The 19,288-nt window shown below is 33.9% G+C and overlaps 1 protein-coding gene across 1 annotated transcript in view; it reads right to left on the minus strand.

Annotated features, from left to right (window-relative positions):
• Positions 1-231: 231 nt before the first annotated feature.
• Positions 232-19,288, minus strand: part of Cyp313a4 (Cytochrome P450 313a4) — a 44,417-nt gene continuing 25,360 nt past the window's right edge. Inside the window, exons 4-5 of the mRNA XM_017634994.1 lie at positions 5,432-5,858; positions 232-479 (exon numbers count right to left, since the gene is read on the minus strand). Of these exons, the coding sequence (XP_017490483.1) occupies positions 316-479; positions 5,432-5,858 (591 nt within the window). The 3' untranslated portion in view covers positions 232-315. The remainder of the gene's footprint in view (positions 480-5,431; positions 5,859-19,288) is intronic.

Genomic DNA, 19,288 nt, shown 5'->3' on the forward strand with positions numbered 1-19,288 from the left:
GCTTAATTCATGCATAGAATGCACAAAAAAACTTTTAAGCGAATCGAAGACATGACATAATTCTTTTTACGAAATCCGTCCGACTTAAAATGGAATGGCGCATTTAAACTAAAAAAAAGATAATATATAAGACATTTTTGCTGCTTTTATTATACTAATACCCAGTTGAAGTCATACATTTAAGACATTTTATTTAATATGTTTTTATATTAATTGCAGTTATATTTTCGGATCTGATTTTTGAGTTGTGCCTCTTTTGAAGATGGTGTGCGATATGTATATATGTGCACACTTAGAGAGATCGGTCCGTGGGGATTACGTTGATCGCTTCTGTATTTTAAGAAGTGGCATCTGTTTTAGTTTAATTGTTATATTTTCCACAAATTGTAGGTCCTTATAGTCAAACTCAGTGGTAAATCGAAATTTTTTTATAAGTTTCGCAATAGCCACTTTAAGCGATAACAGTGCATATTTGGAACCTAAAATAAATTAACTGGTTATATGTATGTACTTATTTTATATAGAAAATATGTACAAAAATGTCGCACATTCAAAGGCTGTCACAACTCAAAAAGCGTTATTACTGATTAGGAGTTTAAAGTTTTCAATTTATTCTCACTATGTATACAGTACACATAAGCTCGTATGTTTTTTCAGACAAAAACCAGTATATTACTGCGAAAAAAATCCAGCTTCACAGTATCTCCATTTAAAAATAAAAGCACTTTTTACAGTACTGCATTTTTTAAAAAAATTTTCCAATAAAATAAAGAAATTCCTGGTATTATGTGTTACGTTTTACACCCCGAGACAAAAAGATATGTCTAGGTAACAAAGCCATGTAAATCCAAATTTCACAAAATCACTTTGAACAAAAATTAGAAAAATTCAAAAAACAACAATATTCTAGTTTGAAAAGTTACTATGCTAGACAATTTCTTTTTTTATGGAAGAAAATAATAACAAAAAAACGAAAATCGACGCGAATTCTTAGCCTATGGAAACTTACACCTTATTACACAGGGCAACACTGATTTTTATGTGGAAAATATTAAAGCTGCTTTTGATACACTTTTTTGTGCTGATTGCGAATCCGTAAGCAAAAAGTTTCCATCATATCTAGATTTTGAGAAAAACGCGGTCAAATTGTAATGTTTTTTGCAATATTTGAGAAGATCTAGCAAAGAAACGAAAGGTGATAGAACCTTTCACTTAGGTCTTAATTAAAGCTAGAACTCTACACTACTATCCCAGAAAATACCATCGCTGCAGCTTGACCCTATGGTCACTTATAGTCATTTATTGAACAATAAAAAAATACTGGAAAATTGTGCTATTGAAAAAAAAATTTTGCTAAAATTTATGATGTTTTCGTTTCTACCGAAAAATATCGCCTTTTAATTGCTCAATTCTCTTTTCGCGTTCGATTCTAAAATAAAGGCAAACGGTGAAAAAATTTGGTGTTCGTTACTTAAAATGCCACACTCTTGTAAGGCAAAAAAGGCACATTCTCTACCCTTTAAAGCTTTGTCAGGGGAAACGTTATTATTATGAAATGCGCGAGCTAGAAAAGGACAAGAGGCAACAATATGCCCTTTTAAAGGGTTGAGTGTAACATCAAACACATTTTGCACCGTGGAAAGGCAACATTTTTTGGAAGAAACGAAATCACCATTAGTCTTTGCTCTTTAATAAATAACTATAAGTAACCTTAGAGTCAAGGTGCCGGAATGGTATTTTCAGGGGGTGTGGTCGAAAGTTCAAGCCTTAATTTAGGCCTAAATGGAAGGTTCTATCACCTTTTGTATAAATGACCATCATGCCAATTTGCAAGGATGATATTTTCAGGGATAGTAGTCGAGAGTGTTAGCTTTAATTTAAACCTAAGTGGAAGGTTCTATCACCTTCACAAGTATCGGAAAAAACGCGATTTTTTGACACTTTCACCTCGTTTTTCTTAAAATCTGCACTAATTTTTTAATCAATTAGTTAATTCGAACAAATTCAATCCGATTACAGTTAAAATATTAGGGAGTATAAAGGAGCTTTTTCAGATTCTAAATCTGAAGACCCCACCCTCCGGAGGCTTTTAGTTTTTAAGTAATTCGCATTTGAAGTTGCAAAAAATACCGAATTCAACCTCACTTTTTCCCTTGTACACCAACTGAACTGAAATGCCGGTGCTGCCATACATACCAAAAAATGCAAAAAAAAACGCAAAACGAAATGTGAAAAAATTCACATAATGTTGCGCGATATTTTATTAAAAATTGTAATTATTTATAGCGCGATTTATCGAAGTATCGATGTTATAATAAAAAGCGCCGTAGGGGAAAATTTTTAATAATCGCGCTATTTTTAAATAAAACTCTTCATTACTTATCGAAGTATCGATTTTAAAATAAAAAGTGAAGCAGGCGAAAATCCTTAATAAAAAATCGCGCGATTTTTAATTAGAAATTTTCATTATTTATTGAAGTATCGATTTTATAATCAAAAGCCCAGCAGGCGAAAATTTTTAATCAAAAACGAAAATGATATGGTTTATTATTTTATTTTATAACTTCTAGAAGTATGGCAGCACACATTTGCTCTTACTGTCGGCCATTGTTATTTCTGTTTGTTTGTGAAAAGTGGTAAAACGAGTGAACGGATTTATAAGCGCGTTTTACTTAATTAATTGATGAATATATATATTAAAAGTATAAAATACGCACGTGAACATTGAAGATATTGTATATCAACAAAAATACAATTGATAAGTGGCATTTTGTACAAAAATTTGGGGGTGGTAGTAAAGATTATTTAACAACAAATGGCTTAAATACTATTAGCAACTACTTTGTGAGAGTGATATATTCATGTAGAGAAAGCCTCCCCCAACATCCTGACCAAGTTTCAAGACGAAATACCATATACTTTCGCTGAAATCTCAATTGGTTCCGTTTTGGAAAGCCAACCCGTTAATCGTAACCGCGATTAAAAAAAATGATTTTTAATCATTAACGCTTAATTTGATGAAGCCGGTTTGGTGATTAATTAATGCATGCTGGAATTTTCCTGTGCATACAAGGCCAGTTAATCAGGTATGGCTAAGTAGGTTTTCCTCATCAGTCTAAGCAATTTGGTGTGCATTTTCATTAAGATCTATTCTAACAGACGTTAAGCCAACTATGTTTTAATATACATCTGCACATGTTCGATGGGTTATAAAAATTCCCAGATTATGCATTACTAATAATAATACATAGTAATTATTATTTTTATATGTTATGCGTTTTTTTTTTTATAAGCGTGAAACAAAAAAGAATATAACCGGTGTTTGGTACCAAATTCGGACAAAACACTTAATCAGATTTTTTAGATTAACGATTAATATTCAGCAACTTTATTGAGCTTGAGGCCGTTTTTTAATGAAAAACTATAGTGGAAGGACAACAATAATTTTATAATGGTAGAAGTTACAGCTGTTTCGGAGATCACCACATCTCCTCATCAGACTTCTTTCATTTTACCATCTTAAAACTATTGTGGTTGTTCCACAATACCGGCCTCAAGCTCAAAAAAATAAAAAAGGCAAGGTTGGCCATTTCATAGGCACGCGTGCCAAATTTTTCTCTTCTGCTTTCACACGTACACGATAAGCATTGCGCCGCATTCACACATACATGTGGATACTCTATGAATCAGTGATGCCGACGATTATGGTTTTGCTGTGATCGTGCTCAATCGATGCGAAACTTTCAAGCAATCAAGTCGCTGCAAGACACGGTAAAAATGTTTAGTATGAATTCGGATTTAGATTTTTTACTCACTAGGAAGGGCGAGCACAGTGTTTGGTGTGTCAAGAATAAATCGCACGGACGACAAACTTTTTTGTTAAGCGCCATTATAGCGCCTTATTCCCAAATATTGAATTAGTAAATTATTACGTACATATGCACATAAATAAAAAGATGACTTTAAAATAATTCTAAAAAATCCCTTTTCTTTTAATTCAAAATAAAAAGATTAATACAAATTAATTCAACTATTAGCTTTAATTTTTATTTTAATTATAATAAAAAATCTAAGCAAGCAATGAAAATTAATTAATTTATATTAACAGGTTAATTCTTTAATATTATCTCTACCTTTCACACTATTTACAAAATAAAAAAATCCCTTTTTCTTTTAATTTGCAACTCGAAATCGTTGACAACACTGTTTACATCAGACGCGTGAGCGACTTGTTCTCTTCATTTTCTCATCGTTTAGCAAAATTGAAATAAATGATTGTGTGAGTTTTGGCCACCTCTGTTATAAGGCCATAGGAACAAAAAGCGACCAACGAGTAATGATTAAAATTAATTAATCGTAATCACAACGGATGATTAACGACTAAAAATCATTAATCGTTCAGATGATTACGATTAATAAATTTTAGTCGTTAATCGCAATTAATCAACTTTAGTCATTAATCGCGATTAACATTTTAATCGTTAGTTTTTTATCTTTAATCGGAGTAACATTATGCCAACACTGAAGGAAACTTTATACTTACGGATTCGTAATCAGCACAAAAAGTCTATCAAAAACAGCTTAAACATTTGCCATTTTTGTTGGTCTGTATTTTTAGTAAGCTACAAAACTGCATACTTGGGATTTTTCATAAAATTATGAATACAGAGTATGTTGTTGTGAATTTTTTTAATTTCTCTAAAAAGTTTGAAATGTGGATTTATATGTATGTTGTTAAGTATTATATAAATAAGTATTCTTTAATAAAAAAATAATAAATATTAAACAAACGCAGCGAAAATAGTCAGAACTGGTCAAGATGTCGAGTCCTATTATTTTTAAATAACAGTTTATTGACACCTGAGTGGAAGATCGACCTAACTCGGCAGGCAGTTCGAAAACGCCCTATCTCAGAAAACTTTTCAAGAACGCCCTATCTTAGAATTTTATGGGAAAACGCCCTATCTCAGAATTTAGCTCAAAAACGCCCACATTTGCGATTTATTTTCATTTGAGATAGGGCTTTTTTGAACCGAATCCGAACCGCTCTTCAACCAAATTCTGAGATATGGTGTTTTTCAAAAAAATTCTTAAATAGGGTATTCTTCAATAAAATTTTTATAACTTGTCTCCACGAACACCATGTATTAAAAAATTTAGACAGCAAAATGAGTATTATTGCAGTAGTTTGGAAAAAAACACAGTATCAATTTTTGGAATCCAAAAATCAAGTATTTCACATACCGCAAAAAAATCTATAGATACGAGAGTTAAGTATACAGGAAATAGCTTTATACATTTTCTTTTTACGCTGAAACGTACCACCTTTTTTGAGTTGTACCAATATTTTAGTAATGCGCAATATGTACAATATATATATACGTATGTATGTGCAAATGTATAATATGCAATACATACCTAAGAAACTCACCTATACAATTTCGTACACCCTTCGTAAAAGGTATATAGCAGTACGGGTGTTTTCCCTCTAGATTTGATGGTAGAAAATTTTCTGGGTTAAAAATATGTGCATCCGCACCCCAAATATCTTTCCTGCGTTGCATGTTAAAAATATCAATAAGAATTTGAAGGCCTTCCGGTAAGATAATTCCGTTGCTTAGTTTTGTATCTGCTCGCACATGGCGTCCCACCAACGGGACAGTAGCCATTACACGCATTGTTTCATCAACTACCATACTCACGTATGTCAGTTGATTGATGTCTGAATAATTCATTTCGAAAGTTTCTTTGTCGGGAAAGAACGAAATAACTTCTTCAAATACTCTCTCTTGGTACTCAGGAAACATTGCCAGTAATATTAGTACATGATTTAAGGTGGTTGCCGTTGTCTCGAAAGCCTGCAAGTATGTATGCGATTATAAACTAATACGGACTAAATGTGTGAAAAAATTTGACGAATTAGAAAAAAAATTTGAGGTTGACGACAACGACTGTAATAATGACAAATAATGATTTTTTAGTTTAAGGATTCACATATGAGGCGTTCTTTTTCAAATCGGACGGCTTTCGTTTAAAACATGAAGGCACACTTCCGATTTGCTTCAAACTCGGTTCACGGGTTATTTACATAAAATACGTCGACACGTATCCCAGGATTATTTTTTTATTCGGAGATATTATCTGTCAAAATTTGGATTTTTTCATAAACCAGGCAAATTATAGACTTCTTTAAATCGGTGTAGATATCTCGGCAACTAGAAAAAGATGTCAGTACCCAATACTTCCTTTTCAGTACCCGATACCGATTCTTTACATCAAACTTTCGTCATAATTTGTATATAGTCGTATATTTCAAGTTTGGAAAAAATATACATATATAAAATCGCTTAAAAACCTGGAAAAAGATACAAATAAGACGATGATTTCTCAAAATATGAGCAGTGTGTATGTACGCCGCACTATAGGCAAAACACGAGTTTTTTTTCAAAATCGTAGATCTTCGGTAGGACAGAGATAATGGAATGAAAATTTTTTTATCGTGAAGATAAATGATCATATAATGTAGGAAAACTATAGAGAAGTTACAACAACAATAACTTAACCCTCAAAATACAGTTCAAAATGTCATTTTTTTTTTTGAAATTTTGGATTTTGGCTCTCATTCTATTTGAAAACACTATATTTAATACACCATTAGCACTGTTTCTGAAAGATTTCTCTTTATTTTATCTTAAGACTCGATTTTTGGGACATTGAAAGCTTCGTTTAAACTCTAATAACTCGTAAACTATCAGCTTTCACCAAAAATTTTATATAACAAAAATGGTTATACTGGTCGATATCTTTACGAAAGTGCAGCATTTAATCTGTCATATATGAGACGCTTTTAACCCTTTCAGCGAAGATCTACAATTTTGAAAAAAAAACTCGTGTTTTGCCTACAGTGCGCCGCACAGTGTGTATTTTGAAAATTCTATGCGAATTAATCGTAGCACTCTCGACAGAAGCAATATGTTGATAAGAAATAAAATGGCTTTGAAAGCTAATGTTATTCTCTTTCACGGAAAAATACTGCCATTGACCCACAATTACTCCTTGACCTTAAAAAAATTGGTCAAAAATAGTGTTCTTCAAAAAAAAAAAAAATGCAAAATCCACCGGATTTGTTCAAAAAAAACTTGTATATTTTATTACACTAATATTATAGATTTTGAGACGAGAAACACGATTCTACTGTTTAAAAATCGAAAAAAATTTCAACACCTAAATTTAAGAAATGCATCTTTGATTGCATTTTTTTTATTTGCATGCAGCTGTGTATCCTTCTCACAATTTTATATCACTTGAATAATAACGCTATAGTGCTATTCAAGATATTTAATTTGAGCCATGGTGGAAATCTCTAGGCCCTCTGAGAGCCAAGTTATAACAATTTTAAAATAAACTTGGAATCTGATGTACGAGTTTTTACTCTGAAATTAGAAGAAAAAAATGCAAAAATGTCGACTGAAATTTCGAAGTTTAACTTCAGAATCGTTGGAATTTGGCTCTCAAAGGGCCTATATTAAAGATCTTGAATAGCACTATAACGTGTGAAAAAATGCAATCAAAAATACATTTCCTAAACTGAGGTGTTAAATTTTTTTTCGATTTTGAAACAGTGGAATCGTATTTCCCGTCCCAAAATCTATAATATTAGTGTAATAAAACATAAAAAAAAAAAATTTGGAACAAATCCGGTGGATTTTGCATGTTGTTTTCTGAAGAACCCTAGTTTTGACCAATTTTTTTATGGTCCAGGGTTATTTGAGGGTCAGTGGCAGTATTTTTCACTGAAAGGGAATAACATTAGCTTTCAATACCATTTTGTTTCATATCAAAATATTGGTTCTGTCGAAAGCGCTACGATTAATTCGCATGGAGTGTTCAAAAAGCACACTGTGCGCCGTGTGTATCTTTACGTAGAATTTATGACCAGAGTTCTTGAATCATATCCACAAACCTATAATATTAGTGTAATAAAACATACAAAAAAAATTGTTTGAACAAATCCGGTGGATTTTGCATGTTTTTTTTTTTGAAGAACACTATTTTTGACCAATTTTTTTATGGTCAAGGATTATTTGTGGGTCAATGGCAGTATTTTTCCGTGAAATGGATTTTGAAACAGTGGAATCGTATTTCCCGCCCCAAAATCTATAATATTAGTGTAATAAAACATACAAAAAAAAAAAAATTGGAACAAATCCGGTGGATTTTGCATGTTGTTTTCTGAAGAACCCTATTTTTGACCAATTTTTTTATGGCCCAGGATTATTTGAGGGTCAGTGGCAGTATTTATGCCTGAAAGGGAATAACATTAGCTTTCAATACCATATTGTTTCATATCAAAATATTGCTTCTGTCAAAAGCGGTACGATTAATTCGCATGGAGTGTTCAAAAAGCCCACTGTGCGCCGGATGTATGTTTTCGTAAAATTTATAAACAGAGTTCTTAAATCATATCCACAAACCAAAATCTAAAACCCATGAACTATAACCCTAAAAGTGGTGAATGCATTCATAATATTCCTGAACTATATTCACAAACTTTATAGGCGCTCCCATAAAGTTTATGTCACGATGCAGAAAATGAAGGTGGCGCCATTCGCGGGTAGCTAACCCTCTCTTCGTCGATTTGACAGCATCCACCCATTCGCTGACGTCGCAGAATAATTTTGTTTACATTCACTATTGCCAACTTCGTGCTTCTCGCACCAAATTTAGTGGGTATTCAAAACGGGAAATTTTTTGAGTTTGGTGCTTGGCCTGTTTTTGGTGCTTTTGATTTTAGTTTGAAAACACCAAAATTTGAAAATCTTACAAAATGGAAGCAAATTTTATAGCAATCGTAAGTGTGGTAATAACTTTAAAAAATTTACACAAAATCATGGCACAGTGACAATCATAAGCGACAACAAAATATGCGGCAGCACCTTCAATCATGCCAGAAGAAATCGACCGAAACATTGATTTTTACTAATTTGATTCGGCATCCTTACAATAAAATTGTGTTTGTATATAAAGTCCATTAAATACATCAATAAAAATTTGGTACTTTTTCAAATTCAAAACTTAGGAATCTACCTTTGGTCGACTCTTCCTCCTTTTCTTGTCGAGTTCGTCTTGCTCTCTAATTCTGGTATTTGATGATGTCACGCCTGGTTGCTCTCAGCTCGATTGACGCAATCTTGTATTCTATCATTCTTGGCCATTGAACTGGTCAGTTAGCAAGCAAAAAAAAACAAAACTGGGTAGATGTGCAATGAAAATTTACAAGCGTGAACAAAAAAATAAAGTTAAACCGAAATTTAAATACCAAAATTCAAAAAAAACGTGATAATTTAGTATAAAAAAAACGAAACCGGGCGTAATTAAGTAAAGAAATTACTACAAAAATTAAGCTAGTGAGAAAATCCAGAGGGAAGGAAAAAAGTGGAAAAAAGGATAGCGTAGTGTACCAACTTCTGTGGTGTGTACGAATAAAAAAATTAAGCGATAGAAACTTTTCTATAGAAACGAAGTTATCCCTAAAATTTAATTATCTTAAGGGTAATTCATGTTAAAGTGCCGCCGCACAATGGGACGTCCCCATATAAGCTGCGGCCAAAAGTAGATAGTAACCGTACTATAAATTTGCTGAAATTTCGTACATGGGCTATTTGGCACTTAGGAATGAAGAAATGTGGAAAGGGTAAAATTCAACGCGCTACCCCGCCCACAGCTCTTGTGGGCGGATATAGTAAATATTATCCGATTTTGATGAAATTCAGATCATATGCTTGTTGTAACGAGAAAAGCACAAATCTGAAAGTCGGTTTACATTATCGTCCAGTAATTCTAGAAAAACAGGAGCAAATTAAAAATAAAATTTTTTTTGATGAAATTCGGTATAGAAGATAGAAGCGATAATAGAAGTTCCTATTTCTTCATCTTAAAAATGACAAAACGAAAACATTTACAATACCTGCATACTAAATTATGTGCAAGATATGTATTTACACTGAAAACTTCAATTTTACCTATATTTTATACAACAAAAGCTGAGCTAAGGCAAGCCAGTGCACGGACTTCGAAAGAATTAATAGTGGTAGATCTTACATGCAAAAATTCAACAAAAAAACGTATATGTAGTACATAAATCTGGACCCACAACATGGCATCCGTGATCGAATGAAACACGATTCGAATCGAATTAAATAAAATTACAGCTGTTTTCTCTCAAACACACATTTTGAATTGAAAAAGCGAACTCGTTACCAAAAACCGTAATCTCAAAAAGAAAATTTCGATTCGAATTTGATTTGATCACGGATGCCTTGATTCTGGCCCTGTATTACATTAAAACAAAGAATTACTCTGCACTTCAAAATTGTTTGATTAAAATTAGTTTTGAAATCCTTGAAGTTTGTACACCATTCGTTTGGCGCCTCCCACAAAAAACGTATTGCAATCGAAAAATATTTCTATAGAGAGTTTACAGAGACTCAATTTCACTTTTAATTGGTTAAAATCAGAGTTAAATTTTCATATTTCTTTTAGGTATGTTCGATGATAAAATATGTATACACTGCGTTCATTATAATCTCTTTGCTTTCTTTCCGGAAATATTGGTAGATTTTTAGCATTTGTTGTTAAAAATGGTAGAAAATAAAATACAGCTGAAAAGTTGGTAGATCTACTAATAAAGTGGTAAAGTCCGTGCACTGACCCTTGCCATCGAAAACGGATCTCGTCAAGAGAAGCGTCCATTTTTGGCTGAATGTTGAATACGATTATTAGATTGGCGAGTCATTAATATCTACACCTTCTTCAACTTCCATTTTATAATTCGTCCTGAAATATGCTAGCCAGAAATGCGATTGCTTTATAAAAAAGAGACCCATTTTGAAATCTGAGTGTTTTCACACTCTAGAAAATAATTAATAAAACTTCACATACGCGGTTTTACATTTTGCTGATACGCGGATTTTCATTTTGTTGATACACGGTTTTGCATTTTAAACGACGATATGTAGCTTTGTACGTAAGCGCCAGCTGCTCCGCAGTTGGTGTCTCTGGTGAAAAATGCGGCGCTGTTGGTACTGTTATTGACTCCCACAGTCATTCATCCCGCTCCTGCTTCGCTGTAGACCTTCTTGAGTTTATTTTCTTGCTCAGCTATTGCCGTTTGCCTCCACCATTCGCAGAACGGCGGTCGTTGACCTACTCCGGACTGTACCTCCAGATCAGCTGTTAGCTGATGGGCATGGTACAATAATTACAAGTATTGTCTTCCCAGAGAGCGCATATTCCGATCTGCCTTATTTAAAAAATATCATTGTTGCCCACACTGAAAGGTTTACTGCTAGGGAAAAGGGATATTTCAATACCCCATATATCATATATGTACACGTATATTTTTAAACAAACCTTCTTGCAGAGAACTTATTTAATTTGCAAAAGCCGGAAAAAACAATTGCTTGTAAATAAATTCAAAATTTGAATGGCTCACTTCGTTTCAAACGTTTTTTCTTTTGTTCTCAAAAATTATAAAGATGAAATTGAGCGAAATTAAACAGCAAAGCCAAATAAAAGTAAAAGAATCAACATTGAACTGGAAATAAAGGTGCCACACCCATTTTCCTAAAATTTCTAGAAGACCCACTTTTTTGCTAAAGACCGATTGTAAAAGTAAAAGAATCAACATTGAACTGGAAATAAAGGTGCCACACCCATTTTCCTAAAATTTCTAGAAGACCCACTTTTTTGCTAAAGACCGATTGTATATATTAATAATTTTTGAAAATATTGATGAATTCCTTAGCCACACGGCTCCAAAAATCTGAAATTGCGGTACATACACTCATATAAATTAAAGGCCGTATTTCCGAAAAGTTGCCTAACTTCGACAATTTTTATGTGTTTGTAATAAATGAGCTATCAGTATTATTTAGAAAAGATTTAATTTTGGATAGTACCACATATTTTGAAATTGTGAAAATTATCGATGGTCAAAATTTATAAAATTAAGAGAAATATGTTTTTTTTTTATTTACCCGATAAAAAATCCCAACAAACCAAGCCCAGAAATAGATTATAATACAGCATTTTAAAGGCCTATATATCCTCTTCTCAGATCATATTCAATGTTTGAAATCGAATCAAAAATAGTGATTCAAAAACTCATAAATCTACAAAATCGTATTTTCTAACCTAAATCGACAGGTCGCGACCTATAAATTACCTTTAGAAATGTATAAAAATAGGCAATGATATTTCTGATAAAAACGACTGAAATTAGGGTGTAGGGTCTTGAAATTTCCAATAAAAAGCTTTTTCGATGGGCACCCTTGTTCACATTGTCAGCTTCAAATTTTGTGTACCCTAATATGTCATTACCGGCCACCTAACGTACTTACCGTGTGCAACAACAACACAAGGGGGCCAAACGAAATAAACAAATGCTCGCATAAAAGGGAGATGACAAGAAAAATTCCAAGCACCCGGCTGGCTCAGTGGAGACGGCGGGGTTGCTTGCAAGGGACAATATACACGCAATCCAAATACCTAACAAACAAAATCTAGCTAAGGACAACAACGACCAAAAATACCAAACGGCACTAACTAATATATATATGTATATGTATGCCATATGCCTCGCTCCCTTCCCTTTCGTTGTAGTAGTAAAATTTTATTTTGACAAACAAAAACAAAAACATAAAAACATGAGATCATTACAACGTACACCAGCTAAACAAAACAATTTATCACAACTAAAGCACAGAGAATTTTTCACAATGTATGTACCTTTTTTGTTCCTTATAAATATACAGTTTATACTAAATACATCGGAAAACATAAAAATAAAATTTCTAAACTTTGTGCAAAACTCGGGAAAATGCAATAAATTTGCNAAATTTAGTTGATTTTTGGTATTGTTTTTACTGAGAGTTTCTTCCATACAAACTATGTTCGACATTTTTTTGTATGTAAAATAAATAATTGCAAAAAATCAACGATATTTCTGGTAACTTGAGACTTGCACTTTACTAATTGGCTCAAAAGCTACATTTTCAAAATTTTTCTAAAAGATCTGATTAGAAATTGTGATCAGATGAAAGAGTCTCCGAGCCAATAATTTTGTACGGCACGGTACTTATAAGTAATCTAGGTCTCACGAAAGAAAAAAAATTAAATACAAGGTAACATTAAAATATCAGTCATTTGTTTCGTTGCTGTGAACTTGTTTCAAAACTTCTGGCTTTAGCTTAATATAATTGTAAAACTCTGCATGTCATTTTAACGTATTTAGGTACATACTTATATTAATCATTTACTATTGCTTGTGCAAAACGTGCTAAATTAAAAAAAAAATATCGCATATGAAAGAGCACCAACCCAACTCGTTATCAATTTAAGTATACAAATTTTAGTATTTAGTGTAGAATTATTCAATTGAAATAGGCCAATATTAAAATGAAGCGCTTTGCACTTAACGGATGCTTTTTCATAATTAAGTTAAAAAATATTTAAATTCCATGCTGCCTGTAATGGGATTTGAACCCTGACGCTCTGGAAATTAGCAAATTGTGGCAAGCATCTTCGTGCACTCAGCTACATCCAGACATGTAAATGTGCATTCAAATGTTCAGTTTGATTCAACACCACGTGTGCGTGGTATGAAAGTATTGTTTTTAAATACGACAATTTTAAAATGATAATCAAATAAAAAGTATTCATGTTTACTATGCGTTATTTCCCCCAGTAAATTCATAAAATTTTTCTTAATGTTAAAACGCATTTTATATCTCTGTGTAGTAATTTTTATGCAAAATTTGTGCAATCAAATCGAAAACCGGGACACTTAAACGAAACCCGGGAAATTTTAAGGTTGGACTGGGACACCGGGGCAAATAGTCTAAGACCGGGACATGTCCGGGAAAACCGGGACGGCTGGCAGCCCTAATGTATGCAATAATAGGGTGGGTCGAAAATTTTAGGTAAACAGAAAATTTTAAAACACGAATATTTAAAAAGACAAAACCTTGTTTTTGGGGCGCATCCGAGGTGAGGTCCAACCAAACGGTTACGAACCCACTCGCAATACCTCCCAAGCTGCCGGGCGTAACTTTAACCCGCCGAAATGACAGGGCTTAGGGTGCAGGATGCTAAAAAGGATGGGATTAGGACACACAATAGGGGAAGCCAACCGACAAAAAAATAGCCAAATCTAGACACAACAACAAAACACTTATCGAGCGGTCGGTGGACGTTCCGACCGCAGGGGTGCTCCTTGGGTGTACACGCTCCAACTCCGGTGCCGATATCACTTCGCCCCGTCTGGCGCTGCTCCACACTTTCTGTTTCCCCCACTATACTTCAGTGCTCCGCTTGGCACTCTGGCACTGCACTATTTCAATTTTTCTTCACGCACTCGGAATAAAGGTGCTGCCTCATTTAATGCTCTTTTTGTTCTGCCCCGGCGCGCAGCTGCGAGTTGGGCCGCAACCTACGCGCCGGTCCGCAAAAACATAGGGCCTCAGTGCCGGTGTTGTTGGTGCCCGATCAATTGGCGCCGGCCCGTTATTCCTGGGCTTTGCCATTGCCATTATACGGCGGACAATAAAAGTGACGCAATGAGTGAGCAAAAAGGCGATACCCCTACTGCGGTCTTTCGCGTCATTTTTCTTTCCTATAATCTTGCTCTTGATCAGCACCGTTTTTGGGCGGAGTACAATAGTGGAGACTTTTCCCCTTCGCGACAGCGCGCGACCGCCAAACAATCATTTCACTCAATTTGAGTGCATCCAGTCCTACTTGTACACATGCACATATGTAAGTGGCTGACTTCCAAAACGTCAATTGCATTGCATACGTACAAAGTTTAATGTTCCATAACGCCGAACTACAATTGGTTGACAATGTACACTTTTCCAAAACCCTCCGAAAAGTTATCGAAACGCATTGCTAGCGCAATCAGCGCATCAGAAACAAAGTTGATGCTTCGTTTGTTATTGGTTACCATTGGTATTTTAAAAATGCAAAATTTCGAAATGGTGATTATTGTTTTATTAAATATTCCAAATATGCAATGTATATGGTTGCAATGTTTCGCTACTCTGCATATGCAAAGAGTTTAAATACCGCAGTAGAACAGTATCCAAACATTGTATTGGTACGTTTTGGAAGTTAGCCAGTATGTGCAATCATTGTCGGTAAGCTTCACTCCTATCGGTTGGAGTGAAAGGAAATAGGTAAATAGAACGAAGGGGAAACAAATGTTTATTTTGTTGCGTTGGTATGACAGTTGAAGAGATTGAAGGTCTAGGCAGTGTTGCCAGGTCTTCGGCATGAGAAAACGTCCCCCTTGGTCTGAAAACATTTCCTACCCAAAAATGTCTTTTTCAAATGAATGTACAATAAATTGTTCTTATTAAACTTTTATTGTATAAAAAGGTACATATGGTATGGTTAATATAAAAATCATTTTATACATACACTTGTGATCAGCTGATTAAGTCATCAATATTTTGATCGATTTATTAATGTTCATTATTTTTCCAAAAAAGCCAAGCTCATTATACATTATATAACTAACAAAATATAAGTCCACATTTCAAACTTTGTGCAAAAATAATAAAAAATCTGCAAAGTTTCGGCTAGATTTTCAACTTTTTATCCAGATTTTTTCAAATTCATCAAATTTCAGGGCACCAATGTGCAAGTTTAAAGGGGCTAAGTAATCGCGTTGATTTTAATACATTTGGTTAGGGGGTCGGTTGTCGAAAATGCTAAATTACGTTCTGCTAAGAAGGAGCATAGCAATATTTTAACCTTTTTTGCATTCATTACATTTTCAAGGAAATCTTAAAAAAGTCGCCTACCTTTTTCTGACTTTTTATGCTGCTACACCTTTTGCGAGCGTGCGTGTTGCAATAGATGAGCTCTTCCTGATTTGGCTTTTAATGTGCAATTGCCAACATTACAATAAGCCTCGTAAACTCAAGTGTTTTCACAACCAGCCTTTGAACACGGGATCCTTAGACCAAGAATCCAAAAAAAAAATGCGCGTACACTTGGTTTCCATCATATTTAAGTCATCTGTGTCTAAAGAATAAATATATTTTGAAGCAGCTGCTGCAAAACACAAAGCTTGTAAAGATTTATTAAAAAAATAATTCAAAATCAGTTCTACTTACAAGATTTAGTAACAGAGAAAAATTATTGGGAAGTTAAAAAACGTAATTTTTTTACACAAAAATCGTCCAAACGTCAACAGGATACAAGAAACGTCCAAATGACGTTAATAACTGCAACCTGGCAACGCTGGGTCAAGGTGAAATGAATACACGTGCAGCATATTTTGCCGATATGACGTAGGGTTGCCTATTTACAGAGGACTTAAATTTTAAGAAAACGTCATACATACCTAATAAATAAATCATTTTTTTTCCTTTTAGTTCCTCTTGTAATTAAAGCGTGTTGTTGGTTTTTTATACCCGAGCGCACTTGTGCACAATGGTATTATAACTTTGTTCAAATAACGGTTGTTTGTAACAAGGCAAAACGAATCGAGATAGATATAGACTAATGTATACATAAATGATCAGAATGAAAAGAGAAATCAATCAAGCGGTGACTGTCTGTCCGTCCGTCTGTGCACACGATAGCTCGAGTAAAAATTGAGATGGTATTGAAAAAAAAAATTAGACAATATTTAGTAACTACTGAAGATTATTCACTCAAAATTGATATTTACAACAGTTTTTAGACGAAAAATAAGAATATTATAAATTTGTGGAAAATGGGCGTGGCCACGACATGTGTATATCTTGGTAGCTGCTGCACCAATTTATTCCAAACTTAGCACAGTTGTTGGCCTTGGTACATACCAAATGGCCGAATATTTTTAAAATCGGACAATAACCACGCCCACATCCCATATAACGGTAATTTAGAGAAATACGAAATACTCGATAAATCAGTAAATATTAAATCTATTTAATTCAAAATTGATGCTTGCAACAATTCTTTGCCAAGAAATACATTTGTGGTAAAATTTTGGAAAATGGGCGTGACACCGCCCACTTATGATATATGTATCTCGGTAACCGTCCTACCAATTTGTACCAAACTCGGTATGATTATTGTGCTTTCCACATAAAAGAAAAACTTTGAAAATTATTGAAATCGGACCAAAATTACGTCCGCTTTTCATATAACGGTAAATTTCAGAAATGCTTGAAACTTCAATATTTCGAAATTTAAGGACGCTAATTTGCTCAAAATTGATACTAAAAACAATCCCTTGAATAGAAGTACCATTGTTTGGAATTTTGGAAAATGGGCGTGATATCGCCCACAGATGACTATATCTCAGTATGTTTAACTGAACGTTGTATAGAAGATGTTTAAAATAGGGGTAAAAGCACCCGGCTTACAATGTAGTGGTAGTTTTCGGAAAGGTGGAAAACATATTTAATACTTGCGCCGGGTATTTAACGTTCGGCTCCGCCCGAACTTAATTATTTTATTATTCATTATGTTTATTTTTTTACACACACCTTTCCCTTTTCTTGTTTCAATAAAAGGACTAACATTGAAGCTATCATTGGAGGTCTAATATTCTTTTGCAATGAAGCTGAAACATCAGCAACATCAACATGAACAACACTCATTGCACAAGAATATTAGACCTCCAATGATAGCTTCAAGGTTAGTCCTTTTATTAAATCAAGAAAAAGGAAAGGTGTGTGAAAAAAATAAACCTAATGAGCAATAAAATTATAGTTAAAAAACCAATAACACGTTTTTATTACAAGAAGAACTAAAAGGGAAAAAATTATTTATTGATTTAAAGTTTCGTTAAATAAGGATATGAAGTTCCCTAACTTGATGTTATTTAACCTTTTAAACTAGCTTAAAATAGGATTAAAGTAATTGGCACGTAGTCATGGTCGAAATAAAGTCCACCGAAAAGTTAGTTGGAGTTATTTTTTACAGGCGTCCCTTGGTAGAGGGCTTCGGGTGTACGAATTTGTTCTAACATCAGGAGTTGAAGACTTCCTCTAGCTGCTAGCAGATTTCCCATGTGAACTTGCAACAAAGTTCAATTCTGCCATTTCCTTGAAGGGATTTTCATGATTTCAGGCCTTTAGTAAAGATAGTATGATTTATTCATATTGTTTTTGCTTTTTACACACCTTTCCTCTTTCAAAAATATACAATTTCATAAATTTCAATGTCTATTTATCATATTGCTCGAGCGTTAGACGATCTAGAGTCCACACGCCTAAGTAGCCCATTACGCCCATTTGAATACTTAAAGTTGACATATAGACAATGTTTTTATGTAAAAAATCTTAAAAATGCTATAATGAAAAAAAAATCAAAAAGAAAAATGTTTGCTTAATTTATTTTTGTTTCTTATATGTTTCACATTAATGTAAAAAACGTACGATTAAAGCCCATAATAAGACGGAAGTAGTAAATTTTTTTTCATTAAATTGCGTTAAAAGGCTTCCAAGATACAGCACTTTAAAGAAAGGTATGTATGACGTTTTCTTAAAATTTAAGTCCCGTGTAAATGGGCGACCCTACGTGATATCGGCAAAACATGCTGCACGTAAATATATTCATGTCACCTAGACCTTCAATCTCTTCGACTTTCATCCAAATCCTTAGAGGTCGCGCACAGAGGTGGCTGCGGTGACATGAAATGCCTCATATGTAAGCATATGCTTGGCAGATTATTCCTTTGGTAGCTGGCAGGCCTAGCTCAGGAGTCCAACTTATTTGCGGCAACACAAGCTAGTTCTGACCAGCGTTTTGAAACAGTAATTGTTTGATATTGCGACCTTCGGTGCTCCAAAACACCTGTGAGCTGCTCATAGTATCGACACGGTGACAGGTAATAAGATCAACGGAAATAAGGTCAATTTACTTTATTTCACACCCTGGCGCGAAATAAAGTCAATTGACATTATTACCTTTTTAAAAGCGAAATAAAATCCATTGACATTATTGCTCTTTCAAACATTAAATTTGCTTAGCTTCGCGGCGACCCGCGTACCCCGCCCGTCACTCTACGCCGCGGCCCCCCTTCCCCGTCTCCCACCGTGCTGTAACGCAGGTAGATTTATTTTTTGTATACGTTGAAATAAAATTTTTATATATTTTAAACATCGAGGGCTTATTATAATAATAATTATATTCAATAATACCCTCTATCTGCACACTTTTCACAAAGATGAGATTCTGATATAAAAATCCACCTAAGCTTTAATTGTCATCGGTGATATTAATG

This window comes from Rhagoletis zephyria, unplaced genomic scaffold (genome assembly GCF_001687245.7).
Source record: "Rhagoletis zephyria isolate East Lansing unplaced genomic scaffold, Rhagoletis_zephyria_1.1 Rzeph_scaffold_00118, whole genome shotgun sequence".
NCBI lineage: Eukaryota > Metazoa > Arthropoda > Insecta > Diptera > Tephritidae > Rhagoletis > Rhagoletis zephyria.